This window comes from Dromaius novaehollandiae, chromosome 5 (genome assembly GCF_036370855.1).
Source record: "Dromaius novaehollandiae isolate bDroNov1 chromosome 5, bDroNov1.hap1, whole genome shotgun sequence".
NCBI lineage: Eukaryota > Metazoa > Chordata > Aves > Casuariiformes > Dromaiidae > Dromaius > Dromaius novaehollandiae.
Window position 1 is genome coordinate 14,505,179 of NC_088102.1, and position 20,428 is coordinate 14,525,606.

The 20,428-nt window shown below is 36.6% G+C and overlaps 1 protein-coding gene across 8 annotated transcripts in view; it reads right to left on the bottom strand.

Annotated features, from left to right (window-relative positions):
• Positions 1-5,454: 5,454 nt before the first annotated feature.
• EML1 (EMAP like 1) overlaps positions 5,455-20,428 on the bottom strand; it is an 82,849-nt gene continuing 67,875 nt past the window's right edge. For all 8 annotated transcript variants that reach the window (XM_026111333.2, XM_064512088.1, XM_026111331.2 and 5 more), the window contains 9 exons: positions 19,648-19,773; positions 19,259-19,390; positions 15,414-15,481; positions 13,818-13,906; positions 13,199-13,296; positions 12,988-13,075; positions 12,715-12,810; positions 7,290-7,420; positions 5,455-7,014 (listed from right to left, as the gene is read on the bottom strand). In XM_026111333.2, the coding sequence (XP_025967118.1) occupies positions 6,889-7,014; positions 7,290-7,420; positions 12,715-12,810; positions 12,988-13,075; positions 13,199-13,296; positions 13,818-13,906; positions 15,414-15,481; positions 19,259-19,390; positions 19,648-19,773 (954 nt within the window). In that variant the 3' untranslated portion in view covers positions 5,455-6,888. The remainder of the gene's footprint in view (positions 7,015-7,289; positions 7,421-12,714; positions 12,811-12,987; positions 13,076-13,198; positions 13,297-13,817; positions 13,907-15,413; positions 15,482-19,258; positions 19,391-19,647; positions 19,774-20,428) is intronic.

Below are 20,428 nucleotides of genomic sequence, written 5' to 3' on the forward strand. Positions count from 1 at the left end.
GCCCTTTTTGAGAGCTTCCAAAGCCTGTGTTTCTGATAAGGCATATTCCATGTTAGGGGGCAGTGAGGTGCCCTCAGACAACAACCTATGTATTTGCTGACTATTAAAAAGGCTATACTGAGCCAGGCAAAGACCCATTTCATCCCATTTGTTCCATAATTATTAAAATCCCGTTGGTCATAGCATTGGAAAGTCAAAATTGTCTGGGCTTGAACTTTGAAAAGAGACTGAACTTTTCATAGAAAGGTAACAAAAAAACCAGTGGCTTTCTCACCAGAAATGAGTGCAAAAGATCTCAGCACAGACACGGTGCTGTGCTCACACAGTCGGAGACAGTTGGGACTCTCCCGGCTGCTAAACTGTGTGTGGCCAGCTTTTCTGCTGAACAGGAGCTGTGCATACGGGAAATGCCAGAGGGCTTTTCACTTAAACTGAGCCTCCTGTCAGCTTGCTCTCCAACTGCTCGAATCGTAGACAGAGGCTCTCAGAGCTCAGCTTCTGCTCTTTTTAGGGGCTGTAATGAGGCCAAAACACTTGAACCTCTGGCATAATAACCTTTGCTGCGGTTGTATACTGATGTAATAAATTCAGAATTATGATGTCAGTGAAAGTTGTTGAAAAGAAGAAGCTGGGCAGGAAGGAAGGAGCCCTAAAATGTTGACATTTGTCTTAATGAGAAACTGAATCCAGAATGAACAGCCAAAGCAATTGATTCTGTAAAGAAAAGTGTCCTTCTCGGGCTGCCTCAAGCATACAGTTCCCTCTTTAACATGTCTCAGCAGTACAAGGGCAACACAAAGCAATGACAAATTACAATAATCTAACATGGCTGGCAAACGAATCCAGCCTGGTAATTTTTGCTGCCTAACCATAATGACAGAACAGCCTGAAGGCGATTTCTTTAGGCTGCAATCTGGAACCTGGAGCAAGCACAGCTCCTGTAGTCCTGATAACCGGCCTCCACAGAACAGCTGAATTTGTCTCCTTCTGGCTGAATGTTTATTCTCGATAATTCCACCAGTCAGATTTTAAAAGGCTCATCTCTTAAAAGCTTCTGCTGTAAACCTGTTCACTTGCATGGAGGCCTAGAGAACAGGCAGCCCTCAGCACCTCAGACCAGGTCTGGAGAGGCAGCCTTTAAGGTGCTGATAGGGTCACTACAAATGAACAGAAATAGTAAGTTAATTTAACACACTTTGTACGTAGCCGAAACGTGGTAAAAACAAACCTGTGCTAAAGCAAGAGTGTGGAGCTGGTCGGAGAGAACTGTTTCTCATAGAGTACAAGACCTCAAGCTCTGCTTTCATAAGAACATAGACACGAGATAGGCTCCAAATGAAGTTCCAGCAGCCTCTGTGACTCACTAACAGTACAGCCGTGCTCTGGGAAAGGACATATGCTTTTACACTTGCACATTTGGCAGGATACCAAGGAGAACACACACCACGTGAAACATCCCACTTGACAAAGGTCCCCCGCAAGTGGTTTCCCTAAATGAGCCTTTTGGTATCAACAATGATGCAGATGAAACCAGGTCTACCACATTTAGCACTAGACAAGAGCTTTCCCTGAGCTATCCTAAATACCGTAATGTAAGATATCTCTTATCCTTCTATATTTATTTAATGAATTCAGGGGCCAAAGTTGCTCCATAAGAAAATGGAATCGCAGCAGAACTGCCTAAGGAGAAACATAAATCTCTCGCAGCAAGACTGCAGACCACTAATGTACTCACCCCTCCAGTAACTAGTAGCATTCACCCAGAAGCAGACAGAGCTTGGTTCAGTTTTGTCCTTATTTTCCATCTTTCGGGCTATGAAACCCTCTGGCCTGGGGCATCTCTCCTGAAGGGCAGCCCTCTGCAGTCACCATGCGAGACGTGAAGTGCAAGAGCAGCGCTGCTCCGGCAGAGCAATGCGTTCAGGCCAGTGATAGAAGAAAAAGATTTCAGTTTAGGCTTCTCATAAGTATCTGTTCTTTACACCAGTAATTAAAGTGACATTTTCCATGCCATCTGTAGAATTTTTGAGGATGCAGTCTAGTGATCTGTCAACAGCCCTAGTTCCAGGGATGGAGGAAAAACACAACAAAAAGACTGCCTGCTACTCTGAACAGGAACCAAAGAAATCCAAAGTGCCAGGCTTCACAAAAAAGGTTTCTGTTTGGCTTTACAAACTCTTGTCACATGAATAATTTTTAAGGGAAATAATATATTCTAAAATTAGTTCTTTTGAAGAACAAATTTCTTCCAAGCTTTTCACATAGAAAGTATGATCCTGTATTAATTAGAATAGTAAAAAATCCATTTTATAAAAAGGACTTTTTATGTGAGAGGATTTTTTTTTGTTTGAAACGGATTTTTTATTTGCTGGCATTGAAAGTTATTTATTTTTCTTCTCTATATCCCCTTTCTTGACTCTCTTCTAATGCAGTGGCTGATTTTTATGGAGCTCACCTGCTGGAAATTGTTAATACCTGTCAGGTATTAACCCCCTATCAAAACTGAGTGCTATCACAAGCATCTATGCAATAATCAATTTAGAGACAACAATTTAAATAAAATACAGCATAATAATTTATAATAAAATACAACAAGACTGTAGTTTTGATGTACCACAAATGCGTGTCTTTTAGGAGTAAAATAAATATATTTATTTTAGGTAGGAGATGTAAACATAAGAATGAAAAGCATGGACTTGAAAATGGGCTACTGGCCTAAAACACAGATTGATTCTGTATTTGTTTTATAAGCATATACCGGGGGAGAAAGACATCTTTTGAGAGCATATATATTGTTTACTGAATAATTTAAGACTTAGGGGATAGATATAATGAACTCCAGTAGCTAATCTCTTTGAAAATCCTGACACAGAGAAGTATTGTCTGAATATACATGCTCATCATTTTGGACAAAGTGGCAGTCTTGCTTATACTGCTGTAGGAGGTCTGGCTACAGACCACAAGACCCTATTGCAAAGAAGTATACAACGGCAGAGAAAAAAACCCTACTCCAAAAATATTTCATAATTTAAGCATGTGACATACATTACAGGGATGCACGCAGAGGACAATCAAGAAGCAGCAAGCTGGTATTGATCATCTCAATACGCTAATCGAAGCAAGGAGGGGGAGCAGGAAGGAAGGGTCTAAAAGCAGATGCAAAGTCATTGATATTGATAAGCTGAGGTCAAAGAAGCAGCATGGACATGGATATCTGATCTGTAACATAGTAAGAAACTAGGAACTTGGCCACAAAGTGATCACAGAGGTATTCAGGGCCATGGGTTTTATAAGCAGATAAGAACAGCAAAATGGGCAGTTAAGGGCTAAGAAGGACATGCACTTGGAAGCTGAAGTCATGGCAGGGCAATGCTAGAGATGACCAGAAAAAAAAGCAAGAAACAGGAATTGAAACTGAAGAAAGCTGAAGAGGACTAGCTGGATGGTTGACAGGTGTCAGCAATATGGATGAGACGAGCAGAGGTGAGTGTCTCTGAGCAATACTGCACTGCTGCAGCCAGGCTGATGTGGACGGATTCGAAGCTGAACCCCGGCCATATCACTAGCCCCACTCCATCCTTAGACTCTGTGGAAGGGTGGGAAAAGACAACGGCTGCCAAAACAATATTAGGTGAAGGGATCCAGGTGTTAGAGTACCTGGTGATACCAAGGGAATGAAATATGCAAAGTTCAGGGGTAAATTCTTTTTTAGCCCAAAAGAGGGCATTCCTGAGAAAAAATAAATACATGCAAGAACTGAGAAACAGGGGTAGAACTGGGGAGAGGTGCAGGTAGTTGTGGGGATGATGTGAGAAGCTGAGAGGACAGGCAGAGCAGAAGGCCCAGACTGGGATAAGTACCATGAAAAGTGAGTAAGAATAAGCACGTGAGTGCATGGGGGTTAGATGTGGATTTATGATAGTGAGAAGACTGGAAAAAACAAAACATTGGAGCTGCAACGGAATACTTGTAACAGAGTTGGAAGAAAGGAGTGAAGAAAATGGACTCAGAAAGAGAACAGCAGATGTGCTGGATTACACATAACAATGGTAAAATTTTAAAGAAATTCCTGGATAATGAGAGAAGAATATCTTAAATACTCATCAAAAGGATATTTGGCTCAAGAAGTTACCCAGCATTTGCAAATGCAGCCAATATATCTATCACGTTCTCACAGAGACACATTTAACAGCAAAAATTAGAAATAGAGGAGCAACAGGAGCACATTTGGGATGGGATTGTTGAAAATCCCTTTTGATCAGTAATCCTGGGAAGAACTTGCAGGCTTCCTCATCTATTTCTTGTAGGGGGAATAGTTTAAAATGAAGAAGGGGATCAGAAATATGCTACAGCCCAAGACTCTGACAAGCTCTGCCAAGCATAGTAGGAGAAGGATGAAAAGGGAATGAGCAAATACAGTTTACAGCTCCTATTTACACTCTTGCAAGTAATGACAAATCACCTACAGATTCTTTAAAGGACAACTGAAAGCCCTCTATGTAAGCAAAAATATATATATATATACACATATATACATCTACATATAGATGTATGTAACAGGTATTGTAACATAATGAACTGGCCATCCAGACAAATCAGAACTTGTCACTTGGGTATTATGAACTCTTAGGATCAGGTTAACCCTAGTAAGGGTAGGAGCATTATGCCTGGGTTTCACATACTTTAAGCCAAGGGAGGTTGACACTGCTGTCAAAAGAGGTTGTCCCACTTTTCCTCTGTCCATTTACTTCCAGCTTCACATTGCTCTTTGTCTCAGTACACGCATTCATACAGCTGCCCAGCAAACCTGATGAGGATACAGAGGCAACGGGTTTCCTGTTTTTCAGTAGTGGTTGTTTGCTTGCTTGCTTTTTTTCCTGAATTAATTTTAACCTGGGCCCTCTCCCAGTCCAGCTCTCCCTATGGCCCCATTAACTCTTGTACTGCTACATGGGACAGGAATAAGCGTCTGGGGGCAGGAGCTCTCCCTTCAGTGACAGTGCTAGTTTATGTCAGCTTAAAGTGATCCTGAAACCTTGGCCTTAGGAACTGACCCCTCAGGCAAGATTTTCTAACACAGAAAATTGTCAGGAACTCTTGCAATGAAGATAACCCTCTGCAGTGGAACGGCATTCCTCTGCCAAGAGCGTTCTTGGCAATTAATGATATGTACTGGGAGGTAGAATCAAGAAAGCTAGTAGCTGAAAGCAAGCTGCTCTTTGCTTTTATGAAGCTTGAGTTTTACCCACTATGTGTGCATTAGCAATCATATTCTTAGAGTTATGCACATGCTTGAAATTATGTACCCCCACATTTAGATTTTATCCCCAAACATTTTCAAATGCAACTCAGAATTCACAAATGTGTCTCATTACGTAGAAGTATCTATCTGATAGCAAGTTTTTCCATGTTGAAATGAATCTATTAGATTGAACAGGAAGAATACATTGAAAATTCACTTTAATACATGTTTATTGGTGTCCTGCACTTCAGTGTAGCAGGTTGGAGATGTAATAAAAAAGTTCAAAATTTATTGGTTCTGTTTCATTTAAATCACTCTAAACAACCAGTGCTTTAGAGTTCAAAGAATTAACGTTTACTGTCCATGACAAGCAACATTTTAATATTATCTTTTTTGAGTCTGCTTAGAACTCCTCTTTTAAAATTCTTCAAATACATTCCTCAAAGTAAACAATACATTTTCAATCTGCGTCACAATCAACATTGATAAGGCCTTCTTAACCATTTTATACCACCTCCACTATTACTTCATTGCAAAACACAATCTTATTTCATACTATAAATATCCATCCATGCACAAAACACAGGAGCCAGAAGTTACACATTAATGTCTCATGTAGGCTTCCAAGACTTCCTTTACCCTCTGCAGGTTTATGGTACACTTAAAAAGATATCTTTAGACTTGGTCTACTTGGTCTTAAAATACAAATATACAATATCCGTAAGCATAAAAAAGTAAAGCGAGATTGCCTTACCATTTGTTATGAACTGCTAAAATCTTATACATGTACAATATAGTATCATGCTGATTAATATACATATTAGTTAAATATATCAATCAATAATGGGGATGTGGTCAAGTTTTTTTGTTTTGCTTTGATATAGGGAATTGTTCATATACAACTAAAAAGATTTTGATTTAAACTCATATGGAATACCCTGAACCACAAACATCTGTAAACCCTGCTGAGATGTTCAGGTTAAAGTGGGTCATAACCTGCTGATTTGCTGATTTCAAAGGGAATACAACTCCTCACAGGTGGTATCTAAGGTGTGCTATTCCCAAGGGAATGCAAATTTGCTAAAATTCACATTTTCAGATCTAGAACATGTTAATTTTTTCATCTTACAGCTTGGTTTATACCTTTTGTATCAATTCATCCTCTTCCATCAGAAACAATTCAGTACCTCAATGTTGCCATAGATTTTTCTAAATAAGTAGATATACAGTACAAAGTGTAGATAGTGAAACAAATAAGCACATATATACAGTCTTTGAAAGGCATTTTTGTGACCATTTTAGCAGTGTTTATAGAAAACATTTAAGATAGTCACATTCTGCTGATATCACTGTATTGCAAACTGTCAAGCCACATTTTTATATTAAACTTGTACTGCATTGTATATTGTACAACAAAAGATAAAACAATCATTCTTAAGGTGTGACACAATGAAAAAAAAAACACTAAACTGAGTAAGGTAACCAGCACAGGGCTTAATTTTCCTGAGGTTTGTAAAAATTCTTTAAACAAAAATCACAGTGACCAGGCTAAACTGCAAACATACTGTTAAGTTTTAAATATACAGTTTATACAGAAGTTCTGTGCATGGTCAACTCAACTGTGTATGTTCACGCTGATGTTTTCTCTAAATGACTCGCCACTGCATAATACTTGTATCTTTTCCGCCTGTGGAGATGAGATGGGTGTCTTCACAGAGAAAATCTACATTAGTTACATGACTACTATGTCCACCGTATACATGGCTTGGAGCCTGGAAAACACCGTATTAGTGAGAATGTAAGTTGTCATAAAATATATCATTATAGCATAACATTCAAAGTACAATGAAATAAAAGTGTCTACATTATTCACCTCAAATATTGTAATATTAAATCAAATTTAAAATTTAATGTTAGTGTCAGTCAACATTAACTAGCACCCTTTATGGGTAAGTATTCCTACTCTTCCTTTTTCATTTGTAGATAGGACAAAAAAATCCTGTGTTTGTGACAGTTACAAGAGTGAATTTTTTTTAAAGTAACTTACCCTAAACTGTGAACAGGGATATGAGAAGAGATGTACTTTGCCAAAATCATCCCCTGTTGATAGCAGTTTTCTCCCATGTGATCGACAGACAGCGTTGATATCTGTTCCATCTGAACCTTCAGGCCACACACCTGAAACATGGAGGGACTAATTAAAGGTTTCTATAATGGAAATACAAGTGGTAGCTCAGGTTTTTGTTATAATTTTAATGAAAGATTACTTTTTTTTAAAGTAAAAACTATAAAACAACTGAGTGGGTCAATGTGTGTATTTAAGCACTAGCAAAAGTCCAGATCCTAACAGGAAATTAAGCACAAAGAAATGCTTTTGTTTATTTTTTCTATTCAGCAGTGTGATTTTTACTCCAGGAAAGTATTCTGCTAAATTATGGTCATATAGCTGAGCCTACATGGATTTTTACATGGTTTTGTAGAGAATAGCATGTTACTGTTTTTATTTTCCCCTTCTGCTTGTCTTAAAGGTAATTTTTTTCCCCTAATACAGCTACCCAGAAAGAAGATTATTCATGTATGACCTAACACTTTCCTCACATTACTAAAGTATGACCCAACACACTTTCTTCATATTACTGTAGTCTAAAAATCTCTATATAACAATTTAATAATGTTATTCAAATAATTAATGGATCCCTCAAAAACAAACTGAACATATTACAAAATCCTGAAATGCTTTTATTTTACTGTAAGTAATTCTCCTACTTTCTCACATCCTCTATTCCTTGCTGATCTTGCACAGTGTTGTTCTAAAATTAAACTATATGCTCATTGATACAAGGACCAAATCTCTGTACCACACCTTAAAAGCCCCTAAATGTTCATCTGCTGAAATTATAATAAAATACAACTCCTTATTGAAATTTCAGGTTTTTTGTATACAGAATACAGAGCTGGGTATTGCCCCCTGCCACTTACCCTACCCTCCAGGTAGATTCTATCATTTGGGCTATGGAGAACACCAAAATGGGAACCTGCCTTGAGCTGTAGAAATAGCTAGCACTTGCTGTGCATGTAGTTCCTCCCAAATATCATTTTTGTATTTTGTACATGAAAGTTCAAACGCACTGAAAAGAAGTGATTTCATCTATTTATACATGTGATCTTTGAGGAATTACAAATTATTGTAAATAAAATGAAACACGAAGTACTGATTTCTGGAGTGCTCTTAACTCTCTTGACATTGCGCATGGAAACACCTCTTTGCTATATCAAGAATATTAAAAAAAAAAAAAAAAGAAGCAGGCAGGAAAGAAAAGGAACATGCAGGGGAGAAACACAGCACTCAACATGAGATTAAGAATAGGGCACAGAATAAAGACACAGAAAAGCTGTTTTAAGTAATTGCTTTGACAAAAAAGGAAGCTGTATGAACAGAACGCTAGCTGAAAAGAGAGAGGAGTCCTCTCAAGAGGTCAATATGATGAATTGGAGGAAATGATTTGGCAAACAAGATTGCCATTATGAGCTGGGGAAAGGATCATACCAGTTTATTTTTTCTCTGAGATTCTATGATCTTTCATAAGTGATTCCAGTGCCCCACCATTCTCACCATTAGTTTTTCCTAATGTATAAACTGAATCCCCTTTGCTGAAAAATTAGTCCACTATTTTTTTGTCCAGTCCTGTGCAGGCAAAGAAAAGAGATCGTTTCCTTTCTCTTATTTGACGATTGATGCCATGCTGTTTTCTCCTTCTCTTTTCTAAAATTCATTCATTACTTCCTTTCACACAGGACAGTATTTACATGTATTATTATTCTTGCTAGTCATCACTTGGACTACATTATCTGTTGGTTCAATGTGCAAAAACCAGAAAGAGTATTCCAGCTGTGACTGAAGCAGATACTGAGGATAAATGGACAATTACTTCACATTTTGCATGTCATCCTTTTCATTACACATCCTACTAACAGCATAATAATGTTGCCTCATATTCAGTTTGTAGGCAAGAGTAATCTCCTGATCTTTCTATGCAGAACTGCTGTCTTGCCTGCTATCTTCCATTCTGTATTTGTACAATTGGCTTATGCTGTTTAAATGTATAATCTATTTGTCTCCATTGAATTGCCTTTTTTCATGCCATTACTCTGTCAAGAAAATTTTAAATGCTACTCCTGCAGCTTAATGTCATCTACAAATTACATAAACATACTGTTTTATCATCCATATTATTAACAAAAATATTTAAATAAAAATAATATTCAGTGTACAGCCTTCTAATTTGTTTTTCACCCAGTCAGTCTCAGTTGTGCTTCCCTAGCTTGCTTGCAATATATCATCAGGCTTTTCACGGCATCTTACATTTCTCTTCTTTTCTTGTCCTACAACTCAAATACATATTTTTCCAATAATGGGCATGTGATATGACCTGATGCCTTGTCCAGTAGCACATGGTTCTTCCAAAAGCATATAGATCAGTAAGTATTTTATAGTCCTTTGTCCTTCAAATTTACATGTGTTTGCATCACTGGAATATTCTGCTGAACACGTTTCCTTACATGCTGTTGATTTTTCGTTGAATCATCTCCAAATGCCTCCAGGCTGACTAATCTGTTACCATACTTGAAGGCAGGTGTTCAACAGATCAATGTTCGTTTTCCACCCTGCATTGATTATGCTAAACTGTGGGTGTTATGCGTACTATTTGTGATGTCTAAGTGATTCTACTAGAGTGAGAAAACGTGTCTGGTTTCAGTCAGCCGGTAGCTGGTGAACATCCACATACTGGATGCCTCAGGTCTTTGATGATGTGACTGCTTCTGCCATGCCCAGTAGGGCAATCCTGGCAAGCATTTCAAGACTGTTCATAGTGGTTGCTCTAAAGCCCTGAGGTACTGAAGAGTAGAGTGACTTCCAACATTACTGGACCAGCTTCCAATGTAGAATTTATGAGCTTCTTCAATTTATTATTCTAAGCACTAACTTTGCACTTTATCATCTCCATACAGACTCTGAGGGTAAGTATATGATCTACAGATATTGCACTCATTCTTCTCCATTCTTCCAGTACCTTACATATTCTCTGTGAGGCCCTGAAAACAAATATTAATGGTTCTGTGATTAAGTTAACCAGTTGTTTTTACAGGTGCAATGAGGTTCATCACACTCAGATACTTTGAATATATCTAACTCATATTTTCTAACTTATTCCTTCCCTATTCAAAGGAGGTGTCTTAACCTTTTGGTGCTGGCACTAACTGGGCTAGCCATCACATTGTAGAAGGACTTTTAAGGAAGACAGATTAAAAACAAAACAAAACAAAAAACATTCAGACACTTCAGCCTTCTCAATGTCATCGCTCCTTCCTCTCCATCTGAGTAGCAGCTCAATGCTGCCCTTGGTCCTTCTGTTATTACTGTACTCGTCACAAGTATGCAGTTATGCTTAGGTTTTGTTTATGTCTGTCCTTGGTACTCCAACACAGTTCCTACCTTCTGAATTCCTCCTCCCTGTAGCAGAGGTCAGCATCGTTTAGCAAAGTTTGTCTCTTGCTGCCATTTCTATCTTTCCTCTGTGCTGGGAGAATTTGTGCCCTTCATATCATTTAGAGGAAATAACCAGCTCTCTCCAATTTCTTTTCTCCAACTTGAGATCTTACTTAGCAGAACTTTGGATTTATGCAGTTTGCCTCCCTGAAGCCTATTATTTTTATTTTGCTGCTCTCTTTCCTCCCTGTACTCAGGGCTATGACCTCCCTGATTCCATTGTCATTCCTACCCAAGACTTGATCTTTCTGGTAGGATGGGCAACAGTATATCCCTGCCCACCATTAATAGTCTTTTTTTCATCTATAGTTATTATGCATTACCTTTGTAACTTCCCATTCTGAACCTAACTGTGTATCTGTGAATCCTCAGTACACATGGCACCCTGTTCTCTCCTTTTCCATTACGTATCTTTTCTGAATAAGTTATACTCTTTTAGATTCAAATTCCATTCATTTGACTAACCTTATCCCTGTCTGTTACAGTAATAAAAAAAATTGATAAATATGAAAAATACCACCTCCTTTTATTTATTTCCCCATACTTGTCTCTCTAGCTTATAAAAACTATAAAAAAGTATATGATGCTTCCACAAGTTCCTCATTGGCCCAGTAGGACATTTTTTTCCACAGTCTTGCTCCAAAAGCTGATGCTGTTGCAGAGTGGAGGAAACCCCTCCTAGGTGCGACGCCCTTCTCTTAGGGCTCTTGATGTGCCAAAAGCAGCCTCACATTTTAATAGCACTATATTTTGCATGGGTCCAATTTATAAAGCATGCAATACTCACTTAAGTATTTTCATCATTTCAGAATATCTGAACCTTTGATGGTAAACACAAAGACTCTGTGGCTTTGTGACACTGTGTCAGGTAAACTCAAGCCCCAAAGATTAGAGATTGGAATATATTAACATTTTGATAGAGGCCTTCATCTCTTATGTGAGAGAAATACATTATGTTAACATCCAGCCTGTCATCTAGGACTTTCTCCTTTTACTAAATCTGCATGTTTAGTGAGACCCAAGTACTGCCTACTAGCTTTAAATTTTACAAAATGCGAGTATTTCATCTTAAAATATTGCTACTGCCACCCCATCTTTTAGGCTCTAAACATGTCCTTTCTGCCTGCTTTCAAACACATTACTGCATCTATTCCACTTGAAACATGGCTGAAAATTTTCCTTGTTTACTGCTTATACTAAAACAGATTCTTCTTTGAACCTCTACAATGGCTTCCCACTTTATCCTAACGATTTGATGTTCCTTGTACTCGGCTTTTATAATGATCAGTCAAATTCTGCATGTGTTGGAAATAAATACAAAAATTTAGAATACACTATGAAAAACAGGTCTTCCAAAATTAATAGACGTCACATGGAAACAAATCACCATGATTTTGTTACATGTGTTCCTGTTTTTTCTTTTTTCTTCTATATCTTTCATCTCATTTAATTGTATTAAATGTACTATCTCAAAGGCCATTATAAGTTCTTTGTGATGGAGGCTGTTACTGACACTGTGTTTGCACAGTTGCTGTGCAAACACAAAATACAAATGCAACTGGTTCTGATAGGGGGATTTGGTCCAGAGGCTGCCTAAATAAATGATATGAGTTCCATAGAATTGGTACTTTATACCAAAAGAGATGAGAAGCAGTTCCAGTGCAACAGAATGGGCAGTTTGTGATTTCTTCCCTGTTTCCCACTTTTCTTGCAATTTTATATCTCTACTTGAAGCTAGCAAGACTATATTAAATCAGAGCCTTTCTGGATTGAAATAAGAGGACAGATTGTGATAAAAATGGCATAACAGAAGTTCTGTATTTTTCCCCAAAATATGAATAGTCATGTTTCATAAAAAAAACTTGACATTCCAAGTATTAATTAATAACAAGAATGATAAGAGCTTGTAAGAGGTTGTACATACCAAAAACATGGAATCCTAAAGTACAGGTGTAAGTAGCCCATTCTATATCTCGAGTTGTTTCAACACTCACTACTTGTTTACAGGCAGAGGGGATCCCTGTAAAAGAAAAAAAAACCATGACATTTTAATTCTAAAATTGTATAGGCTTTGATTGTACCAGATGAATTAAAACATATGGCCTCTCTTTGCAATTATATGGTCTCATTTAAATTTTAAATGTGAATCAGACTGCCTAAACTCTGCACAAAAAGACAAAATATAGTTGTTACTCACAATATAGGATTTCGTAGTCCCCGGAATTAGACACAAGATATTGTGAATTAACAGACCAATCCAAATGAGTAATAAAGCTGGAATGACCCTATGAAGAGAAGAGTAATATATTAGCTGTGCTAACAGAATCTCTCAACATGACTGTATTAACACAATCTTACAAAACACACTTAGTTGTTAATATTGAACACAGAGAAAAAAGGTCACTTACTGAACATTTGCCAATTCGAGTGTACTTTCTTCCATTTTCACTTACACCATATATATAAATACAGTTGTCATGGGAACCTATCGCTAAGAAGTTTCCATCTATAAATACAAAAGTGAATTGTAATTATTCTAGTAAGAAAGAATTGAAAATGATTTTAAAGAGTTATTTTATCCCAGACAATAGAAACTGTTCTTAAAGGCCTTAATATTGAAAAAGAAAAAATATAGTTCGATTTGTTTCTTTCACAGTTACAAGTTGATGCTTATTTCAACATCAAAACAGCAGGTTTATATAGCAAATATTACTTTTAAAAACATGCAGCAGTTCGGGAAGCAGCTATTGTCAATTTAGGGCTAACCCGATTGCAACAACAGGCACAGTTTAGCCAAGTTTGTTTTTCTCTTCCCATTGAAACCATGCTGAATATTAGGGGAAAAAATGGAAAATAAGGAAAAAATAGAGCTTAAGACACCATCCATTCATTGTTGCCAATGTTTCACCACATATTTATTTTCAGCTTAAATATAGCAAGTGGGGAACGATTTTAAAACAAATAAACCCCCAATTTAATAAGAAATTCAACACTTCTTTTTCAACCAGTAAATAAACTCTCTCAAACCTGGTGAGTAACGCATTACAGACAGCTGTTCGTTTCCATCTGTGTGTACAGTGACCAAGTCTTTTGTTTCTGTGTCAAACACAAACCACCTGTTGTAAATATAGGAAGAGGCCAATAAATCATTCCATAAGGAATTTAATTCTGCTGTAATCATGACCAACTTTTCTTCTGTCAAAATAGCAACACTCCATAAGTTTTTCACCAAAAAAAAGAAAAACAGCAACTGCTACTCATTTCAGTTTATCTTGTACTTTAACAGAAGGGTGGTTTCTTTCCAAAGGTCTTAAAAAGAATAATTTTCAAACATTGACCCCGATATCAATCTTCAGATTTTACTGTTTTACCATGTGTCATTCATTATAAAAAAGTATGAATTATATATGATTAGCCCCTTCCTTTAAGGCTTCTCTATGCTATGCTGACATTTAAATAGATGCCTACATTAAATCCCAGAGCAATAGAAAACATGAGCAAGAATCAGGATTGTTTTTTCTTGGAATCGGAACACATTGATTCTTCTGACATGAAGATTTGCTTTATTTATTTATTTATTCTTAATTAACCAAAACTTAATTTCTGGAAACATACAGGGGACAAAGATAAAGTTTGCATTTTAATACTTACACCAAATTATTAAAGACAAAATAAAGATTCCACCCCGAAACTTCTCCTTTTGAAAACACACAATCCTAAATTACCTCGATTACCTATCAGCATTCTGCATATTCTCAGTTACGTTTAATTATTTTCAATACTAACAACAAAGTCTGCCCTCAGGTGACATTAAAGGAAAGGACAAAATTACGGTGAGGATACTCCATTACGACTTAGGCAATCAAGGCTGAACCCATGGATCTGCCATTGATCCACTACGTGACAAAGAGCGCAATTTTCCCTGTAAAATGAAGATAACAGATACTACTTTTCTCCCTGGTTTTGTCCATCTTCAGGAAGAACAAGTCTCTTAATATGTATTTTTACCATGCCTAACAGTGAGACATTTGCCAAAACTCTGTTAAAGCCCCTGGACATTACTGTATTAGAGATAATAAACCACTTGTTAAATTTTCAAACGAACACCCTTTTCTATGTGATTTCTTCTGTGCTGCTCTCTGGGCCTCAGAGAAACTCTATGTACACATCTGCAAAGTTAATCCTTTATGCTCCTTCAAACTCCTCCTTTAACCTCTCCTTTGCAATGATGGACACAAAAATTTAACATTTAGGTCACCGGTTTGGTGACAACACCTTCCAGGCATGGTCTTATTGCTAACCTATACCTCCTGCCCTGTGACAACCCTTCTCGTCTCAGGCTGCCAGCTCCCCCAGGGCAGAGACTTTCTCCTCATTCGGCATTCCCGCTATGTTCACCTCACTCAGCACAGTGGGGTACAAGTCCAAGGAAAGGGTTTCTAGGTCACTAAGGCAATACAAACATATTTCCCTCTCAAATCCAATTGAAATCGATAGGGGATGCATGAAAGAGAAAAGAATTGCACATGCATCTGGAAAACAAGAACATGAACTTGGATTTGGTGAGCTGGAAAAATCATGTAATGTTCCTTGGTGCCCCCGCTGTAGCCCTGTGCACCTTACCTTCCCGTTAGCGTCCCTACTGCAACAACGGATGCCGAAGGATGGAAACCTGAAGACTGCGCTGGATCCTAAAATGTTTCAGAAGGAAGCATACATTGTTAATCAGTCCAGTTCATAAGAAAAACACAATTCAATTTTCTCTTCAAGAAATGTGGTTTTTTTCTTTAATACAACTTGAGAAAAAAATAATACATTTTTAACTGATTCAAACATTACCCAATAGACCTTTCCCTCTGTACAAGGCCACTAGTTTTTTTTCTGCACTATCTAATCTTAAAATAACTTGGCAAGTGATTTCGTAACAGCAACATCGGCAAAAGCAGCTTCTCAACAAATCACAAACAAGTAAGAGATAAAAACAGCTTATTAAATTAGAGCTGACCTAAGAATTAAGTATCAAAGCTGCAGTTTACCTACTGTCTAAGGGACATGTGAATATGTTATTCAACAGAGTTACGTATTACTTTGCATGGAGGGATAAAGTGTGACTTCTACACACACAGAAGACTTTTTCAGCATCTGCCAGTTGCAGCTTAGTGGGAGATTAAGGGCATGAACTGGCTTTCTTATTTTGATTTCCAATATGGAAATATTTACATTCATTTTTGCAAAAAATCAGTAGTGTATTATATGTAGAATTACAGTGCTTTTCTTGTCGTTTAAATGTATGCAAAAAAAAAAAAAAAAAAAAAAAAAAGGGCATTTTCTTTCTAATGTGTTGCAGCTACAGAGAATGAGCTCCAGAACCCTGCAGGTCATCAGAGAAAGTCCCAAAATAAATAACTGATTTTTTTCTGATACATGCCGAAAAGTAGTTTTAAAATGTAAGCAAAAAAATCAAGTAATAGAGCTCACAAAAATGTCTATGTTATCTTGCTTTTCTCCATTCTAAAACACTTACCATATTGTAGCCATTTTAGTAAACTTGTTTAAATTTTTATCAATTTGTAATTACTTGCCCTACTGGCTGAGTAAAAGGGGCATTCCCCTTAATTTTAAACAAATTATTAATTTCAAAGAAGTTACTAACTTCAAAAAAGTTTCACAGAATCATTAACCTCTGAGAATTGTATATACATGTTTGAACTACTAGAACAGTACAGAAGGGAAAATTTGCTAATTTTTCCAAAGTATAACTTCATACAACTACTAAACACTGAAATATTCTCTTGCGTAAAACAGAGGTTCAAACAGTGAATGTATTCTGAGCAACAACTTGTACTGTTAACTACATTAAAAAGATCATACGTAGATCTTTGTGACAAAAACAGGTTCACCTGAAATGATTCATTTACTTTAGACAAGCAGCCAGTGACTTATGAAATACGGTCTCAGGTATTTGAAGTGGTTAATAAGGAGATTATTGTCAAGACTGAAAACAGAAATCTTGTCTGAATGAAAAGGAGGGAAAAAAAAAGATCTGAGCCTGGTTTAATAGACCTACTGCTGTTGCCGGTCATTTCAAAAGAATCAAGATAAATAAAGGAGGTTCTTAACCATTTCAGAAACAGCTTCTCAGAGAGCGTTTTATGTCTGCATAGCTGGGCTAAATATTAACGATTGAAACTTGTAATCATCTAAGCTCCAGTTCTGTTTTTCAGAGGACAGCAGGGATAAGTGGAAACTTTGCCCTTTTTTTGAGCTGATGATAACTTATTAAAAATAAATAACTTTATTTCTGAGAAAGTAGCTTATCTTGCTAATAAATTTGTTTGTTTTCCCCATACTGTAATTATCTCCACTAATGATGCTTTGCTATCAACGCTGTATGCTCTCTTCCTCAGACAGCAGGAGAAAAAAATACTCTCAGGACTCCCCCCAAAGAGAACTTTAGCCAAATTTTGCTATTCTCTTCATGAATATAGGCTGTTCTCAGTATACCATTCCTGAAATGAGAAATATATCTGAAACAGCAACTTTTTATTCTCCAAGCTTTTTGAAAGCATATGCACGAATACAAAAACATACCTTCCCACTGAACAGAGTGAAGGATCACATTAATATATGCAATTGAAAGATTGCAGACAAAAAAGAAATTTATCAGAAAAACATAAAAAATGGCACCAATGGTTTTACTTTCCACTTCAAGATATTTAGAAAAGACCTACACAAAGCCAGTTGTGCACCATTTCTACATAATCAAATTAAATCTCCCCACAAAATTATGATAAAAACCACAAAGGTATATTTAAAAGTTTCTAGTTTCCATCATTGTTTGAGTCACTCTGAATTGCTCTTAAAGCAATAACCTAATTCTTCATATTCCATACAGTGCAATACAATACACTGCTATTTCTGTCATTCAAAACAAAGGCAGGCATAGGTTCTATCTTTTCTTAAAGAGTCTGCTAAGGCAGATCCTGGAAAATTGGTTTTATTATTGATTACCGGCTTTTTTAAAATTATGTTTTATCATTGAAGTTCTTACACTAAGCTGGTATTTATCTTGCCTTATATTTGGCATCTTGGAAACAGTTCAATGCATTTTCAGTGTATTAAGATTTTGGTGTGTCTCAAGATTTGACCATTCTACTAAGGCACAATTACAGTATCCCTATGGACTGAAGGGAGAAAGCTTACTTTAAATCCAAGACGTATTAACATATATTCAACTTTAAAATGATCAGGAAATAGGAAAATGTAGTTTAGTAGTCATTTTGAAAATTTTTTTTGCAGGTTCAGAAAAGCCAGTGTGCATTCTCCTCCATATTATACTATACTATACTATAGACTAGTATGTAGTATGCTATACTGTAAAAATTGCTAGGCGGTTCATCTGTAAGAAAACTCCTGGCTAGAGTTTGAGGGTTATATTGATCTGTAGATGTGGGTAGTTGATATATATATATATATTTTTATATATCTATATATCTCTACACCAGGTTGCTAGGCTTTCCTCTGATGTAATTTTTGAACTTTTCCAGTGGACAGAGGGGCAGATAGGGAAGACTAAGAAGTGACCTGGATTATTCTGATATCTATGTGTATCTCCAGAGAAGCACAGAATCAGACACACACCTACAACAGGATATAAAAATAAGACTTTGAAAAATGCAATAGTGGCATCTCAAAGTAAAGAGACAAAAGCTTCATTGCTGTCTCTAGGAGATAAGCCAATGTCTTCTTGTGGGTAACTATTTAGAAAGGTGACCAGCTGCATGAGAAAAAAAAAAGTACTTTAAAAATAATTTTCTAGTGATGCATGTAATAATCAAAGACTCATGTTATCACTAAGCCAGTATTGTAAGAGTTTGCAAATGCTCAATCGAGTGGCCTAAGTACAAGTATAAAACTGAGCCTCTACTATCTACTCCTTCAATACCTAAATACTCACTTCATACCACGGATAGGAAGTGAAAAACTAAAACCCCATACCTTTATTTGTGAACAGAATCTATTAAAAAAATCCTAATCAGTTCTAGGAAAAAAAAAAGTCAGGCTAAAAGTGTTAGCAAAAAATCCTTTTCCTTCTGAAGCCTGACTATCATGCTCAGGATAGTAGTATTAACCTTCATCAGAACTACTTTCAATTGATAAATACATCCAAGTTTTATTTAAAAAAAAAAATGCCAGCAGCACTGTATCTTTTTTTATGATACCACACACAGATCTGTATAACCTAGGTCTTAAAATTCTTGTTTTGCTCCATAGTTTTGTTTTTAAGCATTACGTCCATTTTCAGAAAGACAAGTCTCATGACTCTCACTTATTTTTTCTCCCTGAAGTTACACTTCAAGCTACTTCAAATCAATAATCTTAAAAACAACAATAACAAAACCAACAAAAAAGCAAATTAATTGAGAACTTCTACAAGAAGAGTAGAGTTTTGTTTAATAAATTTATACCTCTATAATCTTGTTCCAGATAGGACGATGAGTGGTAGCATCCCAGAGTGTTATGTGTTTGTCATGTCCACAAGTGAAGAACTGAGGTTTAGAGGAATGGACTGCAAGTCCCCAAAGCTCATCAGTGTGACCCTACATGAACAGAAATGTTTCTTGACAGGGTGGACAGCAGCATCAAAACTAAACATATTTAAACAGGATTAAAATGAGGAAACTATATATTAAAGCATTACAAATACATTGCCTTGGATAGACACATATTTATCATGTTATTTATTGCCAAAAGTAATGATAAATTTAATAGATTCACATTTATGATGCTTAACTTCAGGCAATACCTTTACTGCTCTTACACTGATTAGAAACATTCATGTAAGGCAGCGACTTACCTGGGTGATGGGAAAAAAATCTCCTGACAGCGTGCCCTGTAGAACAAAGTTTCTAGTGGTTCCTATTAATACAACATCACCTTTTCCCTCTGCTACTGTTCTTATTGGACCAAACTTCTCTGGAATCTGTGTTCATAACAAATAAACAGATAGATAAGTCAGACTAGAAAATGACTTCTTTGGTGTTAGTATTTTTTAAAGACATATGGCCTAACAAGTGTATTTTAATAGAAATTGTACAGACATGACATAAAATACATGAATATATATATCTCTGACTTTGAAAAGTTTATAACAACTTGCAACAGCTTAGTAACTGTCTTTATAACACCACAAGAAAAAATACCCTTATCTATGGAACATTACCTATGTACAGATAAACTAAGTATTTCAACAAGCAGAAAAGCTACAGTTTCTTCATGCTGCATTAACTCAATCATATTTTAATTACAACCTTGATATCAGATTAAGTATTTCTATCCAGAGGTAGTGTCAGGCTTTATATCACTAGTGCTTTCCTGCAAGTTATGCTCCTTCAATTGCCACCCAGTTTCTGGAAGACTCAGTGCAAATCTCCAACTTAAAGCTCAACGGAAGACGTGAAATTTAAAAGAACAAGCAAAACCACTGCAGGAACAAATGACTGAAAAAGAAAGTAGCCATCTTCAGACGCCATGGTTAGAAACAGCACAACAAGCATGTATCTTGTGCTGTGTCAAAAAGCAAATTACTGAAAATAACATGCCATTCCAGTTGCAAATATATTTGGAATGTTTCATAA